The following is a 27,831-nucleotide window of genomic DNA, read 5'->3' on the forward strand; positions in this document are numbered from 1 at the left end:
TGGCCACCAGCCCAGCGCTGCACTGGACACAAACCACACCTCACCAAAGAGGTGCCTCAGGAAGTTGTCCCTTTGGTTGTCTGCTTTCCCCACCAGCAGCTTGAACCCCCCAAGAGCCAAGTGGGGACAAGAGCTGTGCCAAATAAAGCACCTTCCGAGTGGGAGCGCGCAGCCGAGCCCCAGCAGCGTGGGCTGCCCCAGCCCCGGCTCTCAGCTGTCACACTCAGGCCACGCTGATAAAGCCCTGCTCTGCCTGCCCTTATTTAGTCAGGAGCCTCTGCTGACTCCAGCGATTTTGGGACGTCATTTGCACCACACAGCCGCGTTCCCCAAGGAGACGCTCGCTGCTGCCCGGCCACGCAGCCTGGAAATGCTGAGCGCAGGGAGACAGCGGCGACGCTGCTGGGAATGCAGCCAGGCACAAGGGGCTTGGAAAGTGATACAGGAGCTGTCAAGTGCTCTTGTTATTTGAAGGGAGAGCTAAGATGTGCCCCAAAGTCATGGGTATGGATAGAAAACCAACTTAGGCTTCAAAACCAGGCAACAGCACACACTGAGCAATGCCCATGTGTTGGTGGCAGGGAAGCCACATCAGTGTAATGCCTAGCACTGGAACTCTGTTGTGCTTCCACAGAGCCCAGGCTCACCCTAATGAGCAAGCCCCACTGAATCAGGAATTGATGCCACACACTTCAGAACACAGTCTAGAAATTCCTGCAGGTATCTACTGATAGTAGATTAAAACAAAAATAAATCCAAAATGTATTCAAACATAGTTGTACTCTCCAGGTATAAACCACACAAGGGCCACAGGGCCAGCACACGAGGACAAACTGGTAAAGCACAGCAGCCATTATAGCCTCAAATATCTTGCTTCCCTATTGATCCTGTGACATCCAGCAGATGTATCTGAGGTGTTCCTGCCAGGACATACACCCTTCAAAGTATCTCAGAGCTTGGCCAGACCCGTGCCTTGCAGGACACATGGCCAAGTCCCTCCATTGAGTTTGGTCCAAGTCACTGGGAAGCACAACCATGTGCAGAACAGGCCATGTCAGATACTGCTGCAGTGGGACAGACATGGGATAAGTGAGTATTTACACTCATTTTGTCCTTAGAAAGCAACAGAAAGAAGGAAAACCCCTGTAAAACCTGCCCAGCTACTGAGCACACAGGCTTCAAAAAATCAAAGGTTCCCCCTGCAGACAGTCCTGCCCTTCCTCTTACTATTTTATTTTATTTTATTTTATTTTATTTTATTTTATTTTATTTTATTTTATTTTATTTTATTTTATTTTTATTTTATTTTATTTTTATTTTATTTCATTTCATTTCATTTTATTTCATTTCATTTCATTTCATTTCATTTCATTTCATTTCATTTCATATCTGTTCTGAAGAGATGAAAGCTGACCATTTTCATGCTTCTTCTCCCTGTATTCTGTGGGACCCTCCTTCCCATTTGACAGGCAAACACATGCTGCTCCCCAGGCCCAAGGAACATCAAGTACCTGGGCTACAAAGCACCCTATTCTGTACCAGCCCATGTGCCCAGAAAGCTGCAGGGCAGCTGTTTCACAACTTAGCACGGCTTTGAACCAGCTCACTCATGGCCTGGTGGCACTTGTCCCCTCCTCACAGCCTTCCAGCCAGTTTGTCTACTTCAGCTCCTGGTAGGTGAAGCCCCAGCTTCACCTCCCAGTGCTTCCCATCCACCCCAAGTTTTTTTCAAAGGAGTCCCCAGTCAGGCTGGAGGGTGGGAAAGGGGAGGTTGGAGGGACACAGCAGGTGCCTTCACCTGGCACTGCAGGAACAGCCGTGTCCCAGCTCTGCCAGGAGTGCCTTGGGATCACAGCAGGACGAGTCCTGGAGCAGCAGCAGAACAGGGCAGGGCTAATGAGCAGCACATGGTGTGTGTTAAGGGTGCCTCCCTGGGCAGGAGTAAAGCCATGTAATGCCACAGAGGCTGCATTCCAGGATGAATTTTCTCCCGAGTGAGAGCAGCCTGGGTGAGGATTCACACTCCAGCTTCCATCAACTCCATCCCTCTAGGAGGACATGCCCAGGGTTTTTACCCAGCGTCTGAGCAGCACCAGTGAGCTTTGCATGGGGTGAAGCCTGGATGGGCAGCTCAGGACAGCATAACTCCGTGCCAAATGATTTTCACTGAAATAAGGAAAAATGACACTGACACTGAGATGATGTCCTCAGCTTCTTGCACAACTGGGAAAGCAGCTGGATTTCCAACCCAGGAGGATTCAGGAGGAAGCTGAGGTGGCCAGGGCAGTGCTGCTGGGGCAGCAGAGGCAGTAGGACAGGCGGTAACAGGCTCTGCCCACAGCCCGGGCCAGAACACCCAAAGTGAAATAGCAGGTGGGACAGGAGCTGTGGAGCAGCCCGGTGCCTCGGACACCCTCGGAGCAGAGCATGCCACAGGGGAGATTTGGTGACTGCACTGCCCATTGTCCCTGGCTGTCTCTGCTCTCCTGTCCAAATCTCACAGACAGGGCACCCCTGAGTGCTGCTGACAGCCCCCAGCCGTGCACCCCAGAGCTCGGCATGTGCCTGGCATTCCTGCAGTGCAACTGGCCAAGGCAGCTTCCAGTGCTTGGGCTTGTTTTCCTCGGAATTTCTATCCCTTAAGAGCCTTTTATGGTGCAAAAGGGAGAAATCTGGCCTTCTCCTGGCATTTCACCCCCAAACAGCAGGAGGCTGGATATTATGGCAGTTTATCTCTGCAAGGGGCTCCCCCAAGTGCCACAAGCAAATGAAACTCAAACATCCACGTACAACAGCACAGGTGTGCAGAGGCAGCTGGGAATTTGCACAGGCCACCTGCTGTGTCCTGATAATTAGTGCATAGTAATAATCTTACATACAGAAATGTCACATCTCCCCCCAGGAAAGGATGGGTGTAGCCTCAAAGGCATTTTTTTTAGGGTAAGAGACACACTGCCATCGGAGGAGAAAGGTAAATGCTCCACCTCACAGTTATGAGCTCAGGCAATGCTAATGACAGTGCAGCCCTTCTGTAAACAGTAGTAATCCATTTTCACAATCTGTCTGCAATTACTCTGCCCTGGGTGTGGAAACTGAGGCAAGGTTCAAGGCCAAAACAAAAGTTAATGGCAGAGCTGGGGTTTAAACTAAGGACCTTTTCCAGTAAAAAATATATAGATTTACTCTCTATCCCAAATCTGAGGTGAAAGGAGGAGGGAGGAGAGCACTAGTTGGATTTACAAAAGGCATGAGGTAGAGAGAGCAGCTCTGCCCTGAGCAAGATACACCAGGAATAAACACTGATGGAAACACTGAGTTATAGTTTGAAGGACAGGCAGCCTGGATTCCCCTCTCCCAGCGGGTCCAGCTCAGCTGGAAGCTGCAGGAACAGGGCTGGGGTTCCACACTGCCAGCGAGCACAATCCCTTCTCTGCCCAGCAGCCACACCACTGCAGGATCTGCTAGCTGAGGACTCCCTGGAGGAAACCAGCTTCCACGTCTTATTTCCTCCAGCTCCAAGGCTTCCTTAATAGGAAATTATTCCCCGGCTGCACTGGGGAGGGATGCAGTCCCCCGCCAGGGCAGCGGGCACATTCCAGCCCCTGACTGAAAACACGGCAGAGCCGCTTTTGATCCAAAGTGTAAATAGTGTATAATAAAAAGAGGTTTGTGTAAACCAGCCAAACTCTTTGGGAGCAGTGTTTGCAGCTCCAGCCTCCTTATTCACGCCGTGGCCACACGCTTTCCCTGGGCACTGCAAAGCTGGTGTCGGGCTGAGCCTGCTCTGCCAGAAGGATCCAGGGCCCCAGCCTGTTATTTTTATCCCAGCTGGCCCTGAATGGAACTTCACTTGCAATCCTGCTGGGTTTTCTCCCCCAGTCCCTGAGAGAACCTGCTGGGTTTCGTTAAATAAAATCAACCGTACTCCTCACAAAAGTTGGAAGAAATGGTTGCCAGAAGAGTGAAATGGGAGTTTCTCCAAGGAGTGGAATGGGGTTCGGGAATAGGTGTCCTCCTTGCTTATTTCCCTCCTCTGGTTGATAACGAAGTAAGTGATAATTAAACAGGAATTAAAAGGAGTGAGACAGGACAGCCATGGAGTCACAGCCACTGCCCAGCAGCTGAGCAAAGCCTGTGCAGAGTGAGGTTTTCTTGGTGAGGTCAGGTGAAACCTCAAGAACTGTTACAACCCCTTTTCCCTAAGGAAGAGGAGAGGAGTGAAGGCTCCAGCCTTGTCTCCCAGATCTCTGTTCTCTGCCAAGCTGGCTCTGAGACCGGCAGGAATGCTGCAGGAGAAGCATGCTGCCAACACAGCTTGGACACAGGCAGGGATGTGAGCTGGAGGAGGAGAATTTCCCCTGCCTTTTCCAGGCAGACCCTGAAGCCACTCATTTCCTCTCTCCTCCATCCCAGGAGGGACACTGGAGCAATTACACTCAGCTGCTAAAATTGACAACCCTAACGCATCCCACAAATTTCCCTCAGAGGAAGCCCCCACACTGGGGGCTCCAGGGCTAAATTGTGTTCTGCTGCAGCCCCAGTTTGTCTGGGACACATCTGGCTGCTCATGAGCCTGTTGGATTTATCACCATCAAACCCTCTGTTCCTCATGCTGCCCCATCGATGCCCAGCGGTTCTGACAGCCTGGCACAGCATCAGGATGCTCCCCAACCTGCTGAGTGCCAGGGCTGGTAACAATTCCTGCTGTCCAGCACCTCCCCTCTGGGCCAGGGCTGCAGGGGGACAGGAGAGAGGATGATGAAAAGGACAGCTCCCTAAACATGGGATGGGGACCATCACCACGGGAACCCGCGTGCTGGAGCTCCAAGCACCCACCTGGATGCCGCGATCTCTGACTTCTGCCGGGCGATGGCCGCGGCCCTCTGAGCCCCCTCCACGCTCCTGTCCACCTTCTGCCGGATCTTGGCGCTCTTGAGGGGTATCACCCGCTTCTTCATGCCCTTGACCAGGACATTGTGGCGGTACTTGCCCTCCTCCTTCTTGCCGTCGGGCAGCGTGGTGCAGCCGTAGCCGTGCCGCAGGTTGTCCAGCCATTCCCCTTCATACTTGAGCCCACTGGAGCGCTCGCTGACGCCGAAGCCAGCGCGTTTGTCGTTCTTCCACTCGCCCATGTAGGTCTCCGTGGTGGTGGCGTCGATGTCGGACTCGAAGGGAGTGTATTCCTCGCCCTCGGCGCCCTCGCCCAGGCTGACGGTGGAGGTGGCATCGCTGGCAGCCGAGCTGATCCCGCTCTCGCTCTTGAGGAAGCTGACGCGGCTCTTCTGGCTGGCCAGGGATGACTTGGACTCGGACTTCTTCAGCTTGCCCAGCAAGGATCCCCTGCGGAAGAGCCCCCCTTTCTTGGGCTTGCCGGCCTCCGCGTCCGCGTAGAGGCTGAGGGCGAAGCCCCCGCGGGTGATGGTGGGCGAGAGCGGCAGGCTGTCGGGGCTGGCGGCGGGCGAGTCCTGCTGCGGCAGGGTACCATTGCTGTGCTCGCTGCGCAGGGAGGACAGCGATGTGCGCAGAGGGGAGCGCACCACCGAGGCCATGCCGTAGGGAACGCTCTGCCGCACGCCGTAGCCGTGCCGCATGCCGTTGGTGAACTGGCCCTGGTAGGTGCCTGGGGGAGACAAGATGGGCAGCGTGAAAAAAGCGCCTTGGCCCTGGGAGAGCGAAGGGAGGTGAGCCGTGGGGTCGCACCCATGCTAAGTCACCCGCGTGCAAAAGCATCGTCGCCTAGGGGAGCGGAGAACACCAGCCCCAGAGCCCCTGGTGCCTCTTGAGAAGGGACCGAGGCACCAGGGGACGCTTTGCAAACCCAAAGCCGCTTACTGTACGGGATCTGGGTTTTCATCTGGAGAAGGGAGCGGAAGGCAGCCCCCAGGGGTGGAGTGGTGGCAGTGGGCATGTGAGCTGTGGTGGCGCATCTCTCTTTGGCTTGGTGACAGTCCCTTCCAGCCTGTTCTGTGGTCTGTCACCTGCAGGCTGCCAGGGCCAGCTCTAGACCCCTGAGTCAGGATCCCACATGTCCACTGACTGCCCTGAAGCCACATCTCCTTAGTAGTGACATATGGCTTCTCTGAGTTCCCAAGATCAAGGCTTGTGCCACACTGCACAAAGCAGGAGATGGGCAAAAAAGGGAGGAGAGAAGCAGCTCTTTGTGGGGTTCCTTCAGCTCTGCCCCAGAAAACACCACACCACCACACTCCTCCAGACCCAGCTCAAGAGGGCAGATGGTGCCATATGATGGGAGACAGAGAACCATGGCCAGGGCTGCACCGTGGGTACAGGACCCTGCTAAGAACCAGCAGGACTTTGGCAGTGACACCTTGAAGGCTGGGACACTGCTCCTCTCCAGACCCCCTGATCCCAAAAGTGAGCACATTTGCAGGCTCCAGCAGAGTGGAGATCCCCACTCTGACTTTTCTCACCATGATATAAAGAGACTTAAATTAGCTGCAGGAGATGCCCAACAAGAAGAGCTCTTGGGAAGTGCAGGGTGGGGCAGCAGGCAGCCTTCACCCACAGCACCCACCATACCAGCACAGGGAAGATCAGAGCATCCCTGAGCCCTGTGGATTGGGATGGGATGAGCCTGGGATGAGCCATCTTCCCAGCCTGGCTCTCATCAGCCTATAGATGTGGTTGCCTCAGAAACCAGCAAACCACCCAAAACAAAGGCAGCACTCTGCTCTGCTCCTGGCATTACAGGAGCTGGAATGGGCCACCCCAGAGCAGCACCCTGTGGAACAGAGGCTGCCAGCAGCTCCCTCAGCCTGGGGCACAGGCAGAGGATGATGGGGGAGCACAAACACCTTTGGAAAGGCCGCTCTATTCTTCCAGGTGCTGCTTCACATAAGTGAAGGGTCAGCCATGCTGGGGGGTTTTCACAGACATCTATCCTAAACCTGGCTTGCAAAAAGCAGTGACCTATCAGGAGACAGATGATTTTGGGGAGAGCAGGCACTCCCACGGTCCTGGGGAGGCTCAGCCAGGGCTGGGCTGAGATGGAAGGGGGTGACCCATCTTCAAGGCATTAATCTCCCCCCTCAGACACTATTACTGAGCCCAGGGATGACCCTGCTCCCCAAGGAGCAAATCCAGTTCCTTCTTTGGCGATCGTGGGAGTGCATATTTTACAGTCTCCCAGGCCATTTCTGCAGCATAATCTCTCCTCCCAAGCTTCAGGTTTCGTTGAAATCCTCTTTGGACCTGCCTGTGGAGTGTTAACTTACAGTGCCGAGGGCCAGGAAAGACAAGAAGTGCCCGAGTGGCAGCAGCTGCTCCCTGGGTGAGCTGCCCCCGGCCAGCCCCTGCCCACCCTGTGACACAGGGGATTATGTATGGGGTCCCTGTAAACACTTGGTCTCCCCTACAAAAACTGGCTTCAGGTAGTACATGGCATCTGCAAACTGCAGCCAGCCACAGGGAGCCATCTGCCAGAGCAAGGGGGCATTTTCCATTTTCTTGGATGAGTTTGAAGCTCTTCTAGGGAAAAATAAGGGAAAATAAGCATGGGTTTGGGCACGAGTCAGGAGTCAAGGACCATCACTGGAGATCCCAGGCATCTGGACATGTTCCTCACCATGCTCCCAAATCCCTCTCCATAAAATGGTGATGAGACTTCCTTCCAAAGTGAAGTTATAGAGACCCCCCAGTGCCCCCATGTCGCTCCCTGCTGAGGTCAGTGCTCCATCCCACCCGCCCAGCCAGCGAGCAGGGCTGACACATGATCAGGGTGACACTGGAGACCTTCTCCTGGGATGGGAACAACTTCACACGTATCAGGCTGCAGCTGGTAATGCTGCCATGTTAATTCCCTGGAAAAGGAACTCTGGAAAAGCCTTGCAGGTTAAGGGGGTTCAGCCACTCCTCAGGGGTCAGGTCAGAGCAGCTGCTGCACTCCAGCAGAGCCCCGGCCCCCTCTGTCCCCCTCAACAGCACCAGAACCAGCTGGGTGGGAAAAGCCACATGGCACAATGGGTCTCCAGGGAGCAGGGATGGAGTGCCAGCCTCAGCACAGGGTTCAACACCAGCTCTGCAGGCTGCTCTCAGCTCCCTGATTTCAGCCCAAACAGCACAAGCAACCTCATCCCTGTGACCAGAGCTGCCAACCCTGCCTGGATGAACGGAGGGCACCGACAGTGCTGCCCACGGCTGCCCAGCCAAGGCACTGTCCCTGTCATGCTGCCATTCCCTGCCCGGCTGAGGCTCCGTGCCAGGAGCCATAAAGCAGCCCTGGAGCGGAGCCAGAGGCTGCAGGGAGAGGCTGGAGGCGCTGGGGGCCGTGTGTCAGGGCATGCAAGGTTTGAGCAGAGCCAAGCCCTGCCTCACCAACACAGCCCAGTGCAGCCAGGTCAACAGAAAATGGGGCTGTGCAAAATCTCTCTGCAGCAGGGCTGCACGTGCCCCAGCCACCACCACACCCCAGTGCCAACCCAGCCTGGGCAAGGCACAGAGCTGTCAGCCAGACTGCCAGGAGCTCACACACACCTGAGGTTCTGCGAAAAGTAATTAAAAAGCATGGACCTGGAACAAATAAATCTCTGTTTATAGGAAGCCCACTTCCCTGCCTTCCAAGCCCTGGTGATTCATCAGGGCAGTGGGACAGAGACACCTCATCTCATCAGGGTGTGGGGGACACAGCCCCAGTAATCCTTTATTGGCTGCATTTTTACTTGTCCTAATGACAAAAACCACTGGCTCCTCTGCAACCCCCAGGAATACAATTCATTCCAGCACAGCCCCAGCAGGGGGATGCTGCCTGGTTAACTTCATAGGGCAGGAAGGATTGTGGATTGTCAGTTGTAGGATTGATGGGAATGACATCCCTGCAGCCTTCAGCTCCAAACACTCAAAGGGGTGGGAGCACCCTCTGCTTCACCCCAGCAGCAGGATGGGATGGTGCATGGCTGCATCCAATACAAAACTTTCAGCTCCCAGTGCTCTCCAGCACAGCAGCAAGATCCCATCACCAGCAGTGACACACTTCCCCTTCCCAGCCTGTCTCAAGGCTCCCATATAATTAGTGATGAATGTAAATAATACAAACAACCATGTAAATAATGCAGACAGCTCAAATCACATCCCTGCCCTACAGTCCCCTGCTGTCACCCAGATACTGCGATGACAGGCAGGTTAGAACTCAGTGTAAGTGGCCAGAGGCATTTAAATGGTGCACAGCACCATGTGCAGGACAGGCCAGCAAAAACAGAGTGCTGCCTTTTGGTGCCAGCAGTAGTGTCTGATGGGTTCTGCTGGAAAAGAAAGGCACAGAAAACCACATAGAGGGGTAAAAAAATTCACTATATTCATTCATGGGTCACACTCGGCCAGGCAGGAGCTTTGCTACAGAGGCAGCAGACAAAAAGCCAGCACAATTGTGGCTCTCCCAGGCCCCTTTCCTCATTTCCCAGCCAAAATCCCATGGATGCTGCTCCTTCTGCCCCAGTCCAGGCCCCTTTCCACTCTGCTTGCCCTGCCACAGGGAGGAGTTGTGCTGCTCCATATCATCCATTTCATCTCCTCAGTAAAGCACTTCTGCATTTATTTTCTCCTCTTCTGTGACCACTGACTGGTCTAATTGTTTTCCCATGGTTAATTGACACCACTGTTTTCCTTAGCACCCTAAAGAACAAATTGTAGTATCAAAAATAAACTTGTTTTAGGCCACTTTGATTGCAAGTGAGGTTTTTTTCCCCCCCCATATAGATACATACAAGTTATTTGTACAGCAAAGACAGGCTTTGGGCTGGATCATGGGTATACAGCACAACTCACCATTAGCACTGAGATTTTCTTCTGCAGTAAAACTTGACTCATGGTTTTGACTCACAGTCAAATGCACAAAAGTATCCAAAAAATGAGGCCTTCCCTACAGCATGGACAAAACTCACTGGGCAAAGGCAAATAATTACATGTTTACTCATAGCTTACGTTGCAGAACAATGAGTTCCTTCATGCTATGCCTTCCACAGCCTCACTCACTGTCTGCTTCAGCCAGAGCATTCTGCCCCTCTGAAGGGCTCTGAGCTCTTCCCTGGTGGCAGCAGCACACACCAGTATATCCAGCTTGGATACACAAAGAGATACGTCAGAATGTCACTGTATCTGCCCAGCCACAAACAAAGCTCTGAGCCCTTTGGCTGATTTCAATCCATGTTACAGAAGTCTCCTTAAAGCTGTCAGTCTCCCATAGCTTTCACTAATGTAGGCTTTTGGTAGTGGGGAGACAAACAAATAATCCACATAGTGCCTGGGCTAAACTGTGCCATGACCCTGGTTCTTATTAGACACCAAAAATCTAAATGGGATTTCAAAAAGTTTCACTCCAGATTTGGGCTTTTTTTTAGCCACCAATCTTGGCCAGACACAAGATTCAAACATGGACAACTCTATAATTATATTTTAAGTGTATTTTGAAATGTAAATTTTTATGTATGTCTATATATATATATGTATATATAAAAAGTTAAAATCTATTTTAAAACATCAGAATCAGCTACATTTCCCTGAAATCTGAAAGCAGTCCAACCATGACCTAAAGTTTCTGACAACCTGGCAAGGGCTGCACATTCCCAGAGCCCTTTTCCTCGTGTGGCTGGCTTCCAAGGGGCTTGGGAATTGTGTCCCCTACTCAAGGGACAGCAGATATCCAAAGCCTTTCCACATGTTTATCTTGGCAACCCCAGATTCAAACATTAACAGGTCCCATTAGCAGTCTGGCCACATCTGGATCTTGCAGGTGGTTATTCTGTGCAGGTGAGGAGACAAAACAGGAAAAGTTCCTGCAGGTCACCCCTGTCCTTCGGATGTGATGCTGGATGGTGACCCCTGGCTTTGACTGCAGTTTTCATGTTCCTGTGCCATCAGAGAAGCTCATGTGTTGAATGAACAGCTCAGATCAGCCAGGGTGTGATGACCCAACACATGGAGCAGCCACTGGGCACCCCAGCACAACCCTCGTGAGCCTTGTGGGGCTGAGCTCAGGGTTTTGGCAGGGCACATCTTCACAGATCAGGGCTGAACTGCCAGCCTCGAGTGGCACCAGGGATCACACAGCTGGCACGTTCTTGGGTGAGGGTCAACACCCCGGGGAGCGCTGTGCTGACAGAAGCAGGATATTCTATATCCTTACAGGAGAAAGCACTGGCTCATCTTTCCCTCTCTTCTGTCCCAAGCTTTCAGTCCCATATCTAATCAAACCCCTCTGACAAGTCTTACCACTCAAAATTCTCCCCTAGAACATTAACTGCAATTCCAGTAGCCCTTCACCCTTAGAAGGATTTGCATTTTAGGAAGCAGCAAGGAAGCCACCGTGCAAATTCAAAGGAGACCTTGACATCTCCAGAATGAAATTCCCAATAGCAGCTGTTGCTGACAGTGACCTGATTGCTGCTCTCTACTCATCAGAGAACACCTTCCCTGTCACCTACTTGTCTTCTGGCCTCACATGAGGTTCTGTGCATGCAACCTGCACCCATTAAACCATTCCATGGCCGCAGGACAGAAAGGGGGAAAAATTTAAGGAGTTGGAGGGATGTGTCAGTTTTTGTCTGTACAATATCCAAGGGCACAAGGAAAATGGGTCAACTTAAAGACTGTATTCTCAATCTTAAAGTTATCCACAAACCCACACAATTTATTGAGAAATATTTATGAAAAATATAGCCCTGAAAGCCAGTCTCGATTTAGTCCATTTTGCTAATGCCTAAAAATGTGATGCTTTTCATTCTGAAGGTTTATATTATAGTTATTTTGCTTTATAAACTAACTCCAATGTCTGTCTTAGATAAATATAGATGCAATTTTGATCCATATTTTGAAGGGTATTTCTTTCAAATCACACTCTCTATTTAGCTATCCTAAATGTGGCAGCCCCAGAACATTACAGTGCTGAAGAGCTACAAAATTATTTGCACATAAATTCTTGCAATGTTTCTAACCCCAGAATTGCCACTAATGCAAGAACACAATTAGACCAAGCATTTACAGAGCACAACAAATATCTGACTACATGGTGCAGTTGTATAGTAGCAGAGGTTGAAACCTCTGTCCAAATAACCAAAGGGATTTATTTTGGGGAAAGGCATGTGGCTACATATTCTAAACAGCTTAGATGGACTCAATCAAAACTCTTTGGCAAAGCAGATGTGCAGGCGGTCTGTCAGAGGCATGCAGGCAGTGTTTGATGCACAGGGAAAGCGTGCTGGGATGCTGTGGGTGGTTTATATCCGACACAAGAACATTCACCGCTCGCTGCCTGGTGAGAGAGCGCACGGCTCGCCGTGGCCGTGCACCAGCTGCGACTTTTTGGCTTGGTTCAGCCAGAAGTTGCAATAACCAGCCCAGGAGTCAAAGACTACACAAATCAAGTTGGTTGGTGTGAGCTACCAATAGAGACACTCTATTCCTCCCTCGTGTCTGCAGTCAGTGAGCTGCACGTGCTGCGCCCAGCTGGGAAAATCGGGGCACGCACACATTGATGGGAAGGTTGCACCCCAAGCTCCCCTTCTTGACTGAAGCAGCCCAATGGCTCATTGTAGAGCACTGTGCCTGTCTAGATCTCACTAGTGGGGACAGGACCAGGTCACCCCTTCAGCAGGGACACCATGAAACCTCTGTTGTCACAGGCTGGGAGTGACACTGCTCATCCCCCTCTCATTCCCTCTGGAGCCACCCTTACCTCCATCGGCGTAGGTCTCGGTGCCGTAGCCATCCTGCAGGCCATTGTTCCATGTACCCTCGTACTTGGCTCCGCTGCTCATGCTCTGCCTCGCGCCGTACCGTCCCTTAAAGCCATGGGTCCACTCGCCTCTGTAAACCCACCGTCCTTTGGTCTCGATTCCCAGGCCGTGCCTCTTGCCTTGGGACCAGTAGCCTTCGTAGGTGTTGCCGCTGGGCCACGTGTATATGCCCACCACCTCGAAGCCGTAGTTCCAGGAGCCCGAGTACTCGCCCTGGCCCTTGGGGCCGGTGCAGATGCCGTGCCCGTGGGCTTTGCCCCCCTCCCAGCCCCCGCAATAGGCGCCTCCATCATCGAAATCAAACCTGCCGCCGCTCATGGTGCCCTCCGGTGCCCCTCAGCCGGGCTGCGTTCCCAGGGGCAGCGCTCCGGGGCTCCCGCATCCCCGGAGGGAACGGGCTGGGCGCCGAGAGCGGCCGCTCCTGCCTCGCCTGGCCCGGCCGAGGGGCTGGGGCACGAGAGGAGAGAGAAATTGGACGAGAGGGAGGGGAGAAGGGCGGGCCGAGCCCCAGCCCCCCCGTAGGGGCAGCCGCTCCGCGCCGGTACCTGCCCCGCGGGCACGGGCATCGGCCGCCCGGGGAGCCGCCCCCGCGGCCGAGGGAGGGATGGGGGTCCCGATCCCCGCGGCCGAGGGAGGGATGGGGGTCCCGAGCCGGCCGCTCTCCCCCGCCCGGCCGCCGCCGCCCGCCCCGTGCCGTCCCGCTCTCCTCCCCCGCCGGGAGAAAGGTCAGCGCTGCCCTAACAAGGCCATCGGATCCCAGGAGCTGCTCCCAAAAATAACCCCCCTGGAGCCCGGCCCCCGCCTCGGGGCCCTTTTATGAAGGAGGGGAGAGACACATCCCACCCCCCCCCGCCGTCCCCCGCCCCGGGCAGGGATCCAGGCGGAGAAGAGGCTGGGAAAGTAAATGTCTGCTTAAAATAGAGCCTGGGAAGGGGCCGCCGCGCTCCCCCGGGCCGGCAGCCGCTGTCCCGCTCCGCCGGAGCCCCGCGGGATGCGGGGACGGAGCGCCCGGGGCCAGGTCACTCACACCGTGGGTAATTGGGCAGGGGTAGAACGAGGAGCCAGAGCACAGCCGCCACCCGAGTGCAGCGAGCAGCTCACTCAGCCCCGCCGCTACTTCCGAAAGTGACTTTGCAGAGCTGCTTTAGGGTAATGAAAGAAGTTTAGTAGTAGCCATTTACCCCTCTCCCAAACAACAAACTTCCCAAATTTCCTTCTGTTTAACAGCCAGCACACTCAGTCTGTGTCGCAGACACACGGAGTAGCGACAGGACACCTTGTGTGTAATAATGTCATCAAATACGGATGGCAGAGGACATCTTTCAGAGGACTGAAAGACCAGGTAACAGCACACCCATCCTGTTCCTAAAGACACTGTCCCAGCAAGAAAGACCCTCCCTTACTGACCACCATGCTGAGAAGCTGCAGGAGCTGTGGGGTGTTACCAGCCCTTCCAGGGGAGATCCCAAAACCCCACTGAACTCTGGGGCAAAGCTGCCACAGACAGTGATGGGTTCGGACTCAGTTTTTCTGCTTTCAACCTCCTCATTGGCATTTGTAGGAAGAAAAGGTACAGAGGAGCCACGCAATATATAACTGTGAGAGAAGCTCTGTGTATGGACAGCATAAACACAGAACACCTGCAGGCACAGGTGAGAAGGACCAAGTTAGAAATTTAATTACAAAGGGCTTCACTTTTATTCAGCCACAGGAAGGAATGAGCTCTTTGGTAATGGACTCCAATATGACTCAGAAGTGCCACTTGGCAGAACCAGCCCTCTAAAGCCTTCCTTAAAAAAAGTCAGATTTTGAAATTGGCTCAAGTTAATTTTTTTTGTTGTTGTTTTAAACTAAGTTTTTAGACTGCTTAGGCAAGTTTTCAAGGTTCTTGCTGCATGATTAAGGGACATAAATTCACATTTTCTCAAAGCAAAACCAGAAGGTTTTGATCTATGGTTTCTGCAAAAACCAAAACATCTGAAAACACCTTGAGGTAACAGAAGACAAAGTGTTAAGGCAGCGGTTGCAGCAACTCATGTTCTTCTATTCCATGGTGTTCCAGCACTTATGAGCCCAAAGATGTCGTAACTGTCCCAAGAGGATGCCAAGTTCAGGACTATGTAATTATTTACTTAGCAACTTTTCCTAATTACACATCACAGTTGTGAACTGATTGCACACTTTGTTTAAACATTAATAACTTATGCAGATTTTGGCATTTAAAGAGCTTTTGTTGACCACCACCAAACCCACACAGACTGCAGAAAGCACTGACAGTCTGTGTGCGCAAAGGCACCACAGAGCTGCTCTCCTGTCTTCATTTTGGCAGAAAAACTCCCGTTCTCCCCGAAGGCTGAGCCTGCTGCAGCAGCCAGCCCCAGCCTGGGACTGACCTCTAGTGGCACTGCTCGTGTCCCTTCCCAGTCAGCACCAGCTCATTTTTCTACTATTTTTACATCTCCTGGATTTCAACCCACTTTAACACAGTCCACTGAGCAGTGGACAGTGCAATCCTAAACCCTGCAGAACAGGTCTGTGGTCACTAATGAATGAAATGGTAAAAGCAGTGCAGTCTTGAAAGGCACTTTCAGACCCACAACGGTGCTGTGGTTGGAATTTGCATTTGAGAACAGTTAAGAATAATTATTTGAGAAATAAAGTCATGCTGCACTTTGTAGCCCAGTTTTGTAGACAACAGCTGCCAAAACACTGCCTTGAATTCAGAACACAGAAATGCAGAGCACAGAAAGAGGTGTGGGAGGTACCCAGGTACGTTCTGCACAGTGTAGGTGACACTTCAGAACTGGCAAAACAAGTAAACTTACATGGCCACTTGTTCTAAGACACCAGGTGCTGCTACAGAAATTGCAAAAAAGCCCCAAGAGTAACACCAAATGATTTTGCAGGAAAATGTTTGTCTCCATTTCTTCGCCACATCTTACATGTCAGAAAGTTGAGGTGATGCAAATAGTAAAAACAAACCAAACACAACTTTTCTCCCCCTCAACAAATTCTATTATTTGATCAGCTGCTCCTTTGCTAGACACTCATAAAAGGTACTGTTACTGGGAAAGTGGAAAGCAAACCTTTTATTGAATTTCCAACAGGCCTTAGAGACTTGTCTGCAAGAGAAACACCCTGCATTCTTGAGGGGAGTTGCTGCTGTGGTTAACCAAAGGAAAGTGAGGGCATGGGTTCTGCTCACTGTATTTGTTATGGAGACCAAACCAGAATTTCCTTGTTTCATTGGTCTTTATTCATACACTGTCAGTTTTGAGGCTTTTTTAGCTTCTTTATTAGCCTGCTCTATAGGACCAAGTATTACCCTTCCTACAGGCATTAAAAACCAGAGATTGGAGTGAACAGTTGTCAGCTGTAGGGAAATCTTGAGCACATAGTGTGCATCAGCACAGTGTCTCTTTTCTGAGTGTCTTGAAAAGGAGTATCCCATCAAATAATATTATTTGTTGAGGGTGAGAAAAGCTGTGTTTGGTTTGTCTTTATTATTTGCAGTACCTCGACTTTCTGGCTCCTTTATGAAATAAAATCAGAGGCACAAGTATCCAAAAGCACAAGCCTGAGTCTTACAACCTGAGGTCAAAGTGGTTTCAAAGGAGCAGAATGACACCAGGTGTCTCACAAGAAGAGCTCTGATCATCAAACAATCTAGGAACTCTCCTCCACCAAAGCAGAAAGGGGATTTTGGAAACAAAGTAGAATTAAGTGTTGGGTCTCCTAAGTACTGGGAGGTATGCTCTAGGTTCATTTACCACATTATTTACTCCAAGCTTAAATTATAATCCTGAAACTAAATTGGTTGTCCAGCTTAAATAATCAACATCAGCTGAGATGCAAAGAAGTGTTTTTATTGCAAGCACAGTGAGCAGGGAGTGGGTTGCATATTCACATCACGTGCCTGAGGGCAGATTTAAACCAGCCATCCTCCTGGTTTTAGTGCTCGTTGCTGTCAGGTGTACATCATTTCTGCCATGTGAGACATTTTCTTTGGAATATACAAGTAATACTCCATGTATCCTGAAAGATCTTCAATTGTCACATCATCCACAAAGGCCCTGGCTTGCTCAGAGCAAGAGCGTGGAGAAGTTGAGGGAGTTCTTGATGGCAAAGGCTGGGAGTGATCCTCAGAAACCGTTCTATCGGGTGTCAGCGGGAGGGTGTTCTGCAAGCCAGAGAATTTGTACACTTCCATATCTTGCCACAGTTTGCACTGACAGGCTTTATCTGCACATGCACACGGCTCACTCGCGTTCAGCTTGGACATAGACTGGAAGTCAGAAAGCTCTCTAGTCTTTAGGCTTGTTTTGGATATTGGAGAAGCTGCAGCTGGAGAGTTCTCCTGTGTGTTCTCCGATGTCAACTGTGCAAAAGGAACTGCCAAAGACTCATCGGCTCCCTTCTGGCCAGCGTCCGGAGCGACGCTGCAGCATTCGTGTGCACAAGCTTCCTTTGGGACTGCCATCCCAAACCCACTGCTGTCCTCCTGGGCATCAGCCTGGCTCTTCTGCACCAGCTGGCTGCATGTGGAGTTTGATTTTGTGCTGCAGTGGATAAACTTTGGAGGATGAAGGATTGGAGACTTGGAACGTCTGCGACGCTGAGTTCTCACAACTCCTCTCGAAGGCTTCTTCATAGACCTGCCAGGAAAAGACACAAAGAGAATGAAGATTCACCAAAATACTTATTGCTGAGTTATAAGTAACACTGGGAAAAATCTCTCCTGCATTTATATTGCATGCACGCGCTTTAGGTTTGGAGTATTTGCTCAGGGTATACTGTCTTGGAATTTGACTTTGCTCTAGACAAGCAGTTGTATACAATATAAAAGGAACACCACAGAAATGCATCTCAGAGAGTGGGCTTTAAAGCTCAGAAAATGAGTAAAGCATGTGAAACACGGCAAAACAATCTCTACAAGAAGGACAAAGCACAAGAAAAGAGGACAAAACTAATGATTCAAGGGCAAAGGACAGTTTTGTTTCAGATGAGCATGAAGTTCTGCAGAGATACTCTAGAAACCAATTCTTTATTTTAATCTAGTTCCCAAGGTACAATGACAGTTTCTGCAGTATCAAAAAAACGACTGAGATGCATTAATGACTGTCTAATTCAAAACCAGCAGCTCACATTTGCATTGAGAAATATCTATAACATTTAGCCACATACAGGTGACCAGCATTTCCTTTCATTTCATGTAACTGTAAAGAATAGCAGTCATATATGAAGAGAAAAAGGTGGTGTATTTTAGAAAGTTCCTTGGTAAAGATAATTCAGGTCCTTTGTTTAGAGGGGCACCACCCAGAAACAGTCTACTTAACATTCCTTTTCAATGCAGTACCATTTAAAATAGTCTGATAATCTCAAGCTTCTCTTACCCATGCCAGGTTTCCTTAGAAGCACACACATTCTTAGGTTTGGTCTCATCTGCCACTGCTCTAACTATTGCTCTGGGACTTGTCCCATCACCCACAGAGAGAGAAGAGGTACATCTGTGAGAGACAGAATGAAGAGTTAACAGCCTACACTGGTTAACGCTATGATTACAAAAATAAACCTTTGTGTATCTTCTTTCCCGGAAAATATTGCTCCAAATCATTTAGAACACGTCTTAAAAGACCTGCCCACAAGGACCCACATCAGAAGGATGAGTGTTGACACGCTCCTATCTCCAAGGTTTGTATAACAGACCCTTTGACCGAGAGATGCCGTTCACAGCTCCACTGCAGAGCCAACCCCGTGTGTCAGTGGCAAACACACACAATGGCCAAATTTCAGCTTCCCAGGAGAGGGGAGGGCAGAAACACCACCACTGAAGAAATACATCTCTTTTTCCAGAGACAAATAAGCCATTCTTTCCTAAAAATAAATGTTCTTTGGACATAAATAGACTTTGTTTAGCTGAAGAACACTTAAGCCTCTGTCTAACATAGCCTGTTAACATAAGCTAAAACTCTTCATACTCCTGCAATTTGAATCATTTGAGTGACACAGAATTGTGTCAGACCTTCAACTTCTATTCAAGGCAGGGGCCTTAGGAGATTTACTTAACTTTCTGGTGCTGTGAGTTCATTCCACACTCTCATTTTGAAGGACTTGCAACAACCCAAGAACAATTCTTTCAAGTTGTGACTTCACTTATTACAGTGGAAATCCCAAGGAAATTGTTTTCCAAATGCTATGTTAAATTAGTTTGTAAACAGGACAGATTCCCTGAAAAGTGAAAGTGAGTCCCCACACACTGATCTAGGGTGGGGTTAAGAGAATCCAAACTATTAATCAAACTAATTTCCATTTAAAGGACAATGAATACAGAACATGGTATCAAAAGCCACCAGTAAAAACTCCGAAGTAATCAAATATGCCCAGCTGGAGGATGGTACTAGACATACTGAAGAAATGAGAGATAATTCATTACTAATGAGTTTAATTACTTAAACAAAAGGTAACTTTAGAAGCTCATCTATTCACAATCTCAGCTCTGTGGTAATTCCAGGTAAGGCAGCATCAAGATGGTAACCAGATAAAAAAACATTATATGGAAGCATTCCTTTTAATAATTTCAGGTAAAAATTATCATTACCAACAGAAAACACATGATGCTTGTGTTCTGCCACCTGGGAGAGTGTAGTGGCACGTGTCAGATCTCCACAAACCAAGACAACACAAAAAGCATTCTTTCCCATTTAGTGATTTTGGTTATAAATAGAAATTTTGTGACAGCAGTGAAAATAGTTTGTGTGGGAACGATGCACTGAATCTAACGCTCTTCCTTACTGACATGGAAAGAAAGTTTCTCTCCTGGGAAAAGATGTGATTTTATTCTCATGACAGGCCTTCAGTGCCATGGCAATACACTAACTTTGACAGGGGACTCCTAGTTCTATGGACTTTAGTACTGGTAACCTCTGGCAGCCAGATTCATGCCAAAATTCATTTCAAGCACATTGTCAGCTGATCATGATTGTGAGGTTTCTTTCAACCATGCTGCAAGCTGACAGCAATCAAATAATTTACAATTCCTTAAGAAGTGCAGTCTGCAGGTAGTGAATTTCAGTCTGTTTAACTACAATGAAAGCTTTCTATGCCTAACCTTTTGCAATTACCTCATTCCCTCAAATTTCACAGCAAGGGTGTTCCCTTTGAGTCCATTTGTAAGATGTTAAGTCTGTGCCTCCCTGTGGTGTTACTCACCCAGCTGTGTCAACTCTCAGCTTTTTGAATGCTGTCTGCAGGCTTTCCTCTTCTCCATCCTTAGCTTCTGATTTCATCATTGGGATGGCCAGAAGGTGATAGAATTACCATGTACTGCTACAAGCAGAAAAAAAGACACATGAAAATAAGGGCCAAATCCTTGCTAAAAACATTAGTTGCCCAGCAGCACCATAATACATGAAAATAAACTCAAAATAGCACACCGAACACACAAAGCTGAGGTCATTCTTGTAGAACATTTTTGAAAGCTGACTCAGAACAGGAATATGAATATGATACCCAAGAATGAAACAAACAGTCTTTTGCACAACTGTAGGTGAATTAACAATTCAAAATGAAATTTGGTGTCAACAGCATCTTGCACGTACATTACAGCCCAAACAGACTCTTCCACTTGTCTTACAGTGCTACCAGAATAAGTGTGGAAAAGGTCAAAGTGAGAAGGAACAACACCATTAGAAACAGTCAACTTTCTACAACTCTTCCTTCCAAATCTGGGACTCAGTGTTACACACACACTTTAAAAAAACCCAAACCAAGAGATTTCTCTTAAAACAAGATAAAAGTTTTAAGTCAAACAAAACTTTTTGACTTTATGTCAAGGTCCCAACTAGAGTTATACAGTCCTATTGGAACATGGTATTATGGTTACAAATAGCTGTTAAAATTTTCCAATATCAGCTTGTGAACAAGTACAAATATAAACAAATAAAAGAAGCAATCAGAAAGCCTTGCTTGAAATAATAAAAAAATAAATTATATAAACAGGCTATTTTTTTTTTTAAATCTACACTGCCCATCATTTAATCTTTCTACAAAGGATCCCAAGCCTCTCTAAGTTTGATGCTCTTTGGGTTTGCTGGAGGTCAGGCACTAGTGGTGTATCCCAGGGTCAGGACTGTCCAGTCCTTTTCAACATCTTCATTACCAATCTAGATGATGTGCCAGGGTACCCTCACCACATCTGCTGATGTCACCAGCCTGGGATGAGTGGCTGAAACTCCAGTGGGACCTCAACAGGAACCCCATGAACTTCAGCAAAGGGAAGTGCAAAGCCCTGCAGGAGCTTTTTTTTGTAGCAAGGAAAATAACCCTCTTTTCACTGAGACATTTTTGTCTAAAGCTCTACAGCTCAGTTACTTATGAGGAGGGATGGGGATACATAATAATAATCTCTATTCCCCCACCCTCTCACTCCAGCTGGAGGTGGCAGCTCTCCCCACTGCTGCTCTGGCTGCTCACTGTGCTGTGATTTCACCTGGGTGCTCTGGATTGCAGACAGCTATTATGACACACACGGAAGGATAATGTATCATAACAATTTCAAGGCACATGATGTCCAATGAGTCAGACAGGGAGTAAACAGGAGAGGAAGAAGCTTAAATGCTGACAACATGATGCTCATCTGAGCAAGTTACTATTTCATATTTTCTCTTAGACAAATACTACTGCTCTGGTGAAACAGATGGTCTCTACTTCACTTTTATTCCCTGATCCCCAAGTCATCCACAGATGACTCTTTGAAAAAAAAATAAAAAAAATTCAGGCTACTATAACTTTGGGGTTTTTTAAACAGCAAACTCCCGTATTACATTAACTTCAGCGGGAATATAAAAGTAAAAAGTTTTAAAACCATTGTACATTACTCAAAACAGAGTACCAGTTTTTAGACTAAATACTTCATCGCACTCCCCTTCATCACCAACACTGCAAACCCTCAAAACAATGCGGAATTTATTTAGATAAAGTCTCACTGGGTGATAGCAAACTATAAGCTTAAGTATTTTAGGCGCACGAGCCAAACAGCACACACTAAAAAAAAAAAATCAACCTGAAAACCAGGCAACGTTTACCGCGTCAAAAAACACACTGAAACTTACGTTTTTTACCTCCCGGGAAAACACACACCTTTTCTTTGCCGTTGTATTTTCGGCTGTATTCCCGGTACCAGCGCACCACAGCCCCAGTGAGCTCCCGCCACGGGCCCCTCATCCAACCCCTGAGGGCTAACGATGCTCACAGCCCGGCCGTTCCGGGCCGCGGCCCCAGGGGGCAGCGCACGGGACAGGAACTTTCGTGGTTTTAGTTTTTATTTGATGTATTTTAATTTTATATTTTTAACCGTTCGGAGTTCCCTTCCCGCCCGCGCCCCGGGGAGCCCCAGCAGCCCCCGCCGCTACCCCGCGGCCCAGCTCCGGGGCTCGCCCGTGACTCAGCACCGCCCCGCGCCCCGCCGAGGCTCCCCCAGCGCCCTCCGCCCTCACGAGGGGACCGGCGGCGGGAACCCCGCGGGAAGGTCTCGCCGCGGGGACACGACGGAGCCCGCCGGCCCCCGGGGGAGCGAGGGCGGCCCCGCGCAGGGCAGTGGGATGAGGACGGGAACGAGGACGGAGACAGGACGGGACCCGCACTCACCGCGCTCCGCGGGCCGGGCCCGCCGCCCCCCGGAACCGCCGCCGCTCGCGCACGCGCACCCGGCGGGGCGGGCGGGGCCGGGGCGCGCCCCCGCGGGCGGTGACGTCACGTCCTGTTGTGCTGCGCGCCCCGGGCAGGCGGCGGTGGGTGAGTGGCGAACCCGCGATCCCCGCGCCCGGCTCTGCCCGGCGGGACGGCACCCCAGGGGCGGCTGTGGGGCCGGGGGGGAGCGCGGGGACCGCCGCGGCGCTTCCCGGCGGGGCGGCGAGGGGAGGCCCCGGGGCAGGTGGCGGAGCGGGGCTGGCGCTGGGCTGCCGCGGCTGTGGAGCCTCCGGCGGGCGCGGGCCTGGCTCGGGCCTGGCGCTGGTCCCGGCCCCGCGGGGCTGTCGCGCCCGGCAGTGCCTGGCCGCCCCCGCTCTGCTGCCGGTGAGAGAAGGCTCGGGAGAGATCTCAGCAAAGGGGGAATGCCTCAGGGGTGGGCACGGAGAGGAGAGTCGGGCTTTGCTCACTGGTGCCTGGGGACCGGAGCAGGGGCCGTGGGCACACACTGAAACGCTGCCTGAGCATAAGGGAACGCTTTTCTCTAAGGGTGGCTGAGCACACGCTGGCCAGGGAGACGCTGGAGTGTTTCTCCGTGGAGTTATTCAAAGGCTACCTGGACATAGTCCTGGGAAACCAGCTTGGCTTTTCCCTGCTCGAGCAAGGGAGCGGGACCTCCAGGGATCCCTGGCAACCTAAACCATCCTGTGACTCCTGAACCCTTTCTGAAGCTTTGCTGCAGGTGCTGTGCTCACAGCTCAAAGTTACACAGGTTGCTAGGATCTGTATTCACCCACTGATTAAAAGACACTTTGATATTTTTAACAGAGGCTGTGATTGTTCTGAAAAACTCAGACTTTGGAGTTCACAGTGAAAAGCTCAGGGTGGGTCTGATCAGAAGGCAGTGACGTTGCCAGAAGAATGAGCACCCATCATGGTGTCATCCAGTTTTGTGCAGACCATCTGTGTTCAGACCACAGTATCAAATCCAAATTTCTGTGTTTCAGTTTATTCTATATGGCACGGTTGATTACCCACTGAGAGCACATCAATGGACTTGGAAGCTAAAGATGAAGAGGAGGAGAGTTTACAAACAGCATTCAAAAAGCTGAGAGTGGATGCAGCAGGGTAAGTGAGAACAAAAAAGGCAATGTAATTTGTCAGGTTTTTATTACATATTTATATTTTTTTTCTATTATTTTACATTTCAAAAAGAAAAGTCATTTGGTGAAACATTATATGCTCTCCAAGGTTCTTTGCTCTCTCTGAACTGCATCACTTCAGATGAAATGCAGTCATTATAACTGTCTAATATGCAATGCAGTACTTTATTACAGAGTGATTTTGACTAATATCTAACTGAAATCACACAGCAACTGCATGTAAAAATGAAAAAACTCACTTAAAGCAGTGAACCCACTTTTAACTGTTGTAGCTGTAGTCACCTGGTGCAATACAGAATTTGTTTCTCTGTTCCTGTAAACACTGGTCCATGCATTATAAGCCCTTATTTAGTGCACAAAAGTTTGGTTGGAAGGCATCTGGACAACAGCACCAACACCTCAGAGTGTGCTGGGGAGCCCAGTCTCACTGGGAAGGGTCAGGCTAAATGTGAACTCTGAGCATTTCTGATTTCAGGGGATTTTGTGGAGTAAAATGTCTGCAGACATTCTTACACTAAAAACTTAGTAAGATACTGGGTGTACTGATAATATGTAGTGTAATAAAATTACAGTGATAAAATTATGCAGTCTAACACTCTGAGACAGTTCACTTGAAGTCTTTTGGGAATTTACAAACACAAGAGGAAGTTTTGTGTTGACAGTGTTACCTTGCGAATTCATCCCCACAGCCATCAGCACTGTGAATTCAGGATTTCCTCTGCATGTGGAAATATATTTTGCTTTGCTACTCATTCTCTCTGCTTCAGGAGATCTTCTGAGAAGTGTGGAAAAAAATAGCTGTTCTCTATCATGGAACTATGGTTATTAATCATAACACTTTTGATGTAGTACCACTGGCAGACTGTGTGGGCTTCTGGTTGATTCCTGATGACATCTTAGGCATAAAAAGATCTTGTTTTGCAGGCATGTGTTGTGAACAGCTCAAATCTTGTGACTAATCCGTTAAGATTAACTTTGGGCAGAGTGTTTGGGCTGTTTGATAGAATTTCAGCCTCATTTCTTAAAATTTCCCATGTTTCAAATCCTGCAGCCATCATAACTATAAATACAAATCCATGTGCTGAGGCATTTGTGTTTGTGATCTAGACCTCCAGGGTCAGATGATTTTTTCACTCCATGCTTATCTCAAAACCTTAATGAGAACTAAATAAATCAGTAATCTGTCCTTGCCTGTTGTACCTCATCCACTTCTCCACTGACTCCCCCTCAGCCTGCTGCTCCAGGTGCCTGACTTTGCATTTCAGAGGAGTAGGAGACTATCTTTAATGACTATTGTCTGACAAGAACGTTTGGAACCTCAGTTTACATTCCTTTAATGCGTCATTTTAGTACAAATAGGGCATGACATCAACCTCTGGGCATTTTGGCTGCCTTTCATTTTATCTCACCTATCTTTAGCCATTTGACGAGGCCAGTATAGTAAGAGGGGTCAGATAAATCTCTATATGGCCATGTTTCTACCCACTGACTACAGAAGGAGTCAGTGCAGCAAATTTGATGGGCTTAGCTGAGCATCCAAAGCACATAGGCTGAATGTGGGCCTCTGGAGCCATATGTTCAGGCATTTCTGTGATGTGGCATTTCCCTTTTTACCCAGATGTATTGCAGCTCTGTCCGTGGGCGACGGGATGATTCTCAGAACAACGACAAGAGCAGCCATGGATGGAGCCAAGCAGCAGACTGCCAGCTCCAAGGAAGCGTGGCATGGGTAAAACATGACACATTGAACCAGTTGCAGGCTGCTTTCAGTGCGAGTTGTTGTCAATTAGTTGCTTCAGGATATCTTTCTATCACAAAATGTTTCCATAACTGATGCGTTGTTCTTAAGGAGATTTATCAAAGTCTTTAAAAACAATACTGCATCTTCTCTTAGAGAGGGTTCCCAAAATTTTATTTTCTGTTGATTTGATCTGTAGTACTTTTCTGCAAGTCTTAAACCTTTGTGACCCCCTCTCACCTCACTCTTGGGTTCTTTTATTGCTTTTGAAGTACCTGGATATTCAGTGTGACTCTGCCAGCAGCTCCAACTGATCCAGGTTCTGCACTGCAGTTCAATTTGGGATGACAGAGTATCATCTGCTTAAGGCAGAAGATTTGGGGGGAAGCACCTTGAATAAGAAGACTTGGGGGGAAGCACCATGAATAAGAGTTCCTTGTATGTATCTTTCCTTTGGGGGAACCCGAATTTCTTCAGTCCTCCACGTTTTCTGTCAGAGATTGTAAGTGACCAGTCATCTGGTACTTCCAAGCAGAAAAATAATCTTATAAAATGTTTTTAATCACATTTTAGAGGTGACTGAGCTGTAGTGTATATTCTGGAGTTACCCACTTGCTCACCTGTTGAACCCTGCAGGTGTGTGAGAAAGCCTTCCCGAGGATCGGCAAGGGTCCCGCGGCGCCGGCGCTCCAAGTCTCCGGTCCTGCACCCTCCCAAGTTCACCTATTGCAACATGAAAGCCAACAACCAGCTGAAACACAGACCCCAGGCAGACACTTCAAAGGGTATCGTCGGCTCAGATGTTTTTGTCCCAGCAGAACATGGCACGAAGGACGGGCAGGATTCTCACCTTGAGGCCAGTAACGACAGAACTGAACCGTTGGAAGCTTTCACTGCCGAAGAGCCTTTGCAGAAGAGGGGGGAGAATTGCCCTGCTCTCTCCTCATCCTTTGAGAACAGCTTGCGTTCTAAGCAAACCTCAGATTTCCAGTCCTTATCCATGCTTAGCAAGGGCAGGCAGTGCCCTTGTACGGACAAGAAGTGCCAGTGCAAGCAGTGGTGCACCATGGAGGTGTACTCCTTCTCCGGGCTGCGGAGCGTCCTGTCCGAGTGCGAGAAGGCAGTCCTGGGAGTCCATGCCCACTCCCTCCAGAACAGATCTCCCTCTGGGACAGCCTCAGCAGGCTCTCACAGGTCTTGTTCTGAGCAAGCTCGAGCCTTTGTGGATGACGTGACTATTGAAGATCTTTCGGGATACATGGAATACTACTTATATATTCCCAAGAAAATGTCTCACATGGCGGAGATGATGTATACTTGACTGTAAGCAATAGAGAATCCTGAAGCAGAGTTTGTTACAATGGTTGGGCTAATTGCCTTGTCAGTGCCATGTTTTCACTGTTGTGTGTTTGATTAAATGTTTCTTTGCCTCATACAGTTTAGTTTTCTAATAAAATGAAAAATTAAATATAGTTTCTGAGCTTAGTTCTAAAAAGAATGCACTAAAGTCTCTGAATACCTTAACAAAAGCACACTAGATCAAATGAGCTCTGTTTGGTTTTTGGTTTGTGCTGTGAATATTGAAGCTCTGTATGCTGTTTTCACTATGTTTTGGAAAAAGCCCAAACAAAACCAAAAAACTTGTAGGTTGTTTTTTTTTTTGCTGATATTTTGAAGTGTTTGGAATGTTCATTCTTAATGTATCTCAGTACTTAGAGAAAAGTTTCACAGCTACAGCTCCATCCTCCTTATCCTGCTCAGAGAGAAGGATGAGAAGGCATTCAGCATTTTGGATAGGATGAATCTCCTTTCCTTGAACACTAGCTGGCTCCTTTTTTATTTGGATCAAGTTGTGAATGCTTCTTCCTTAGGAATTTTTTGGGAGGTCCAGAACATGCGGGTGTGTACTTGGACCCTTCCTCAGTCTAACTCGCTCACTCTTAAGCAGTTCTATTTTTCTGCAGATAAGTGAAGCTCTTAGAAGTAAAGATATATTTTGTTATTTGTGCTTTACAGATGGAATAATTTAGGGGGAAGTGAAGCAGGCTATCAGGTTTTTTTGGGCTGTGCGGTCTCAGAAGTGGAGAGGGTTGAACCATCTATACAGGATGTTCCTGGGCACATCTGATACACAAAGTGGTGTGGAAAGGGGGTGAAAAAGATGTGTGTATCATCCTGGCTTTGTGCTGTAGAGCTATGACATTCCTGCTGGTTGAAAATACTGCAATAAAAAATTCTGTTGCCGAGACTTGCATTAATAAATGTTTGTCAAAACCCAGCAACTTAAAGTCTGAATAATTTAACTTAAATTCATCTTCCCTCAAGACCTTTTTATTCAAAAAAAAACCAACAAAAACACGACAAAACTCTGGTTTCAGTGTCAGCTGAACATGCTCAACAACCATGTCTGAGTAAAATACTGTAATTTTTACTTACATGCTGAAAAATGAGTGGTTGGGAAGCCAAGGAATCACAAGCAGTTGTGTATAAATAGATGAAA

General features: G+C 49.0%; 3 protein-coding genes across 15 annotated transcripts in view; 1 reads left to right on the forward strand and 2 right to left on the reverse strand.

The window, feature by feature from the left end:
* JPH2 (junctophilin 2) overlaps window positions 1-13,204 on the reverse strand; it is a 30,744-nt gene extending 17,540 nt beyond the window's left edge. The window contains exons 1-2 of the mRNA XM_086853163.1: window positions 12,686-13,204; window positions 4,837-5,620 (exon numbers count right to left, since the gene is read on the reverse strand). Of these exons, the coding sequence (XP_086709289.1) occupies window positions 4,837-5,620; window positions 12,686-13,064 (1,163 nt within the window). The 5' untranslated portion in view covers window positions 13,065-13,204. The remainder of the gene's footprint in view (window positions 1-4,836; window positions 5,621-12,685) is intronic.
* Window positions 13,205-16,591: 3,387 nt separating this feature from the next.
* On the reverse strand, window positions 16,592-22,478 carry OSER1 (oxidative stress responsive serine rich 1). Of its 10 annotated transcripts, none has more exons than XM_086853164.1 (4): window positions 22,392-22,478; window positions 19,956-20,072; window positions 18,140-18,253; window positions 16,592-17,401 (listed from the first exon to the last, which is right to left on the reverse strand). In XM_086853164.1, exons 2-4 carry the CDS (start codon window positions 20,033-20,035, stop codon window positions 16,714-16,716), a joined length of 882 nt encoding a protein of 293 aa, XP_086709290.1. In that variant the 5' UTR covers window positions 20,036-20,072; window positions 22,392-22,478; the 3' UTR covers window positions 16,592-16,713. The 10 variants fall into 10 exon arrangements, with proteins under 10 accessions (XP_086709290.1, XP_086709291.1, XP_023795639.1 ...); XM_086853165.1 differs by having other exon boundaries at window positions 19,956-20,069; window positions 22,392-22,449; XM_023939871.2 differs by lacking the exon at window positions 22,392-22,478 and adding an exon at window positions 21,885-22,190.
* LOC111938231 (oxidative stress-responsive serine-rich protein 1-like) lies at window positions 22,453-27,613 on the forward strand. 4 transcript variants are annotated; one of them, XM_086853172.1, is made up of 5 exons: window positions 23,109-23,172; window positions 23,259-23,314; window positions 23,438-23,558; window positions 25,212-25,322; window positions 25,968-27,613. In XM_086853172.1, the coding sequence occupies exons 3-5, from the start codon at window positions 23,482-23,484 to the stop codon at window positions 26,650-26,652; spliced, it is 873 nt and encodes a 290-aa protein (XP_086709298.1). In that variant the 5' UTR covers window positions 23,109-23,172; window positions 23,259-23,314; window positions 23,438-23,481; the 3' UTR covers window positions 26,653-27,613. The 4 variants fall into 4 exon arrangements, with proteins under 4 accessions (XP_086709297.1, XP_023795643.1, XP_086709298.1 ...); XM_086853171.1 differs by lacking the exons at window positions 23,109-23,172; window positions 23,259-23,314 and adding an exon at window positions 22,453-22,538; XM_023939875.2 differs by lacking the exons at window positions 23,109-23,172; window positions 23,259-23,314 and adding an exon at window positions 22,699-22,817.
* Window positions 27,614-27,831: the final 218 nt, after the last annotated feature.

This window comes from Cyanistes caeruleus, chromosome 16 (genome assembly GCF_971803275.1).
Source record: "Cyanistes caeruleus chromosome 16, bCyaCae1.hap1.1, whole genome shotgun sequence".
Classification (NCBI taxonomy): Eukaryota; Metazoa; Chordata; class Aves; order Passeriformes; family Paridae; genus Cyanistes; species Cyanistes caeruleus.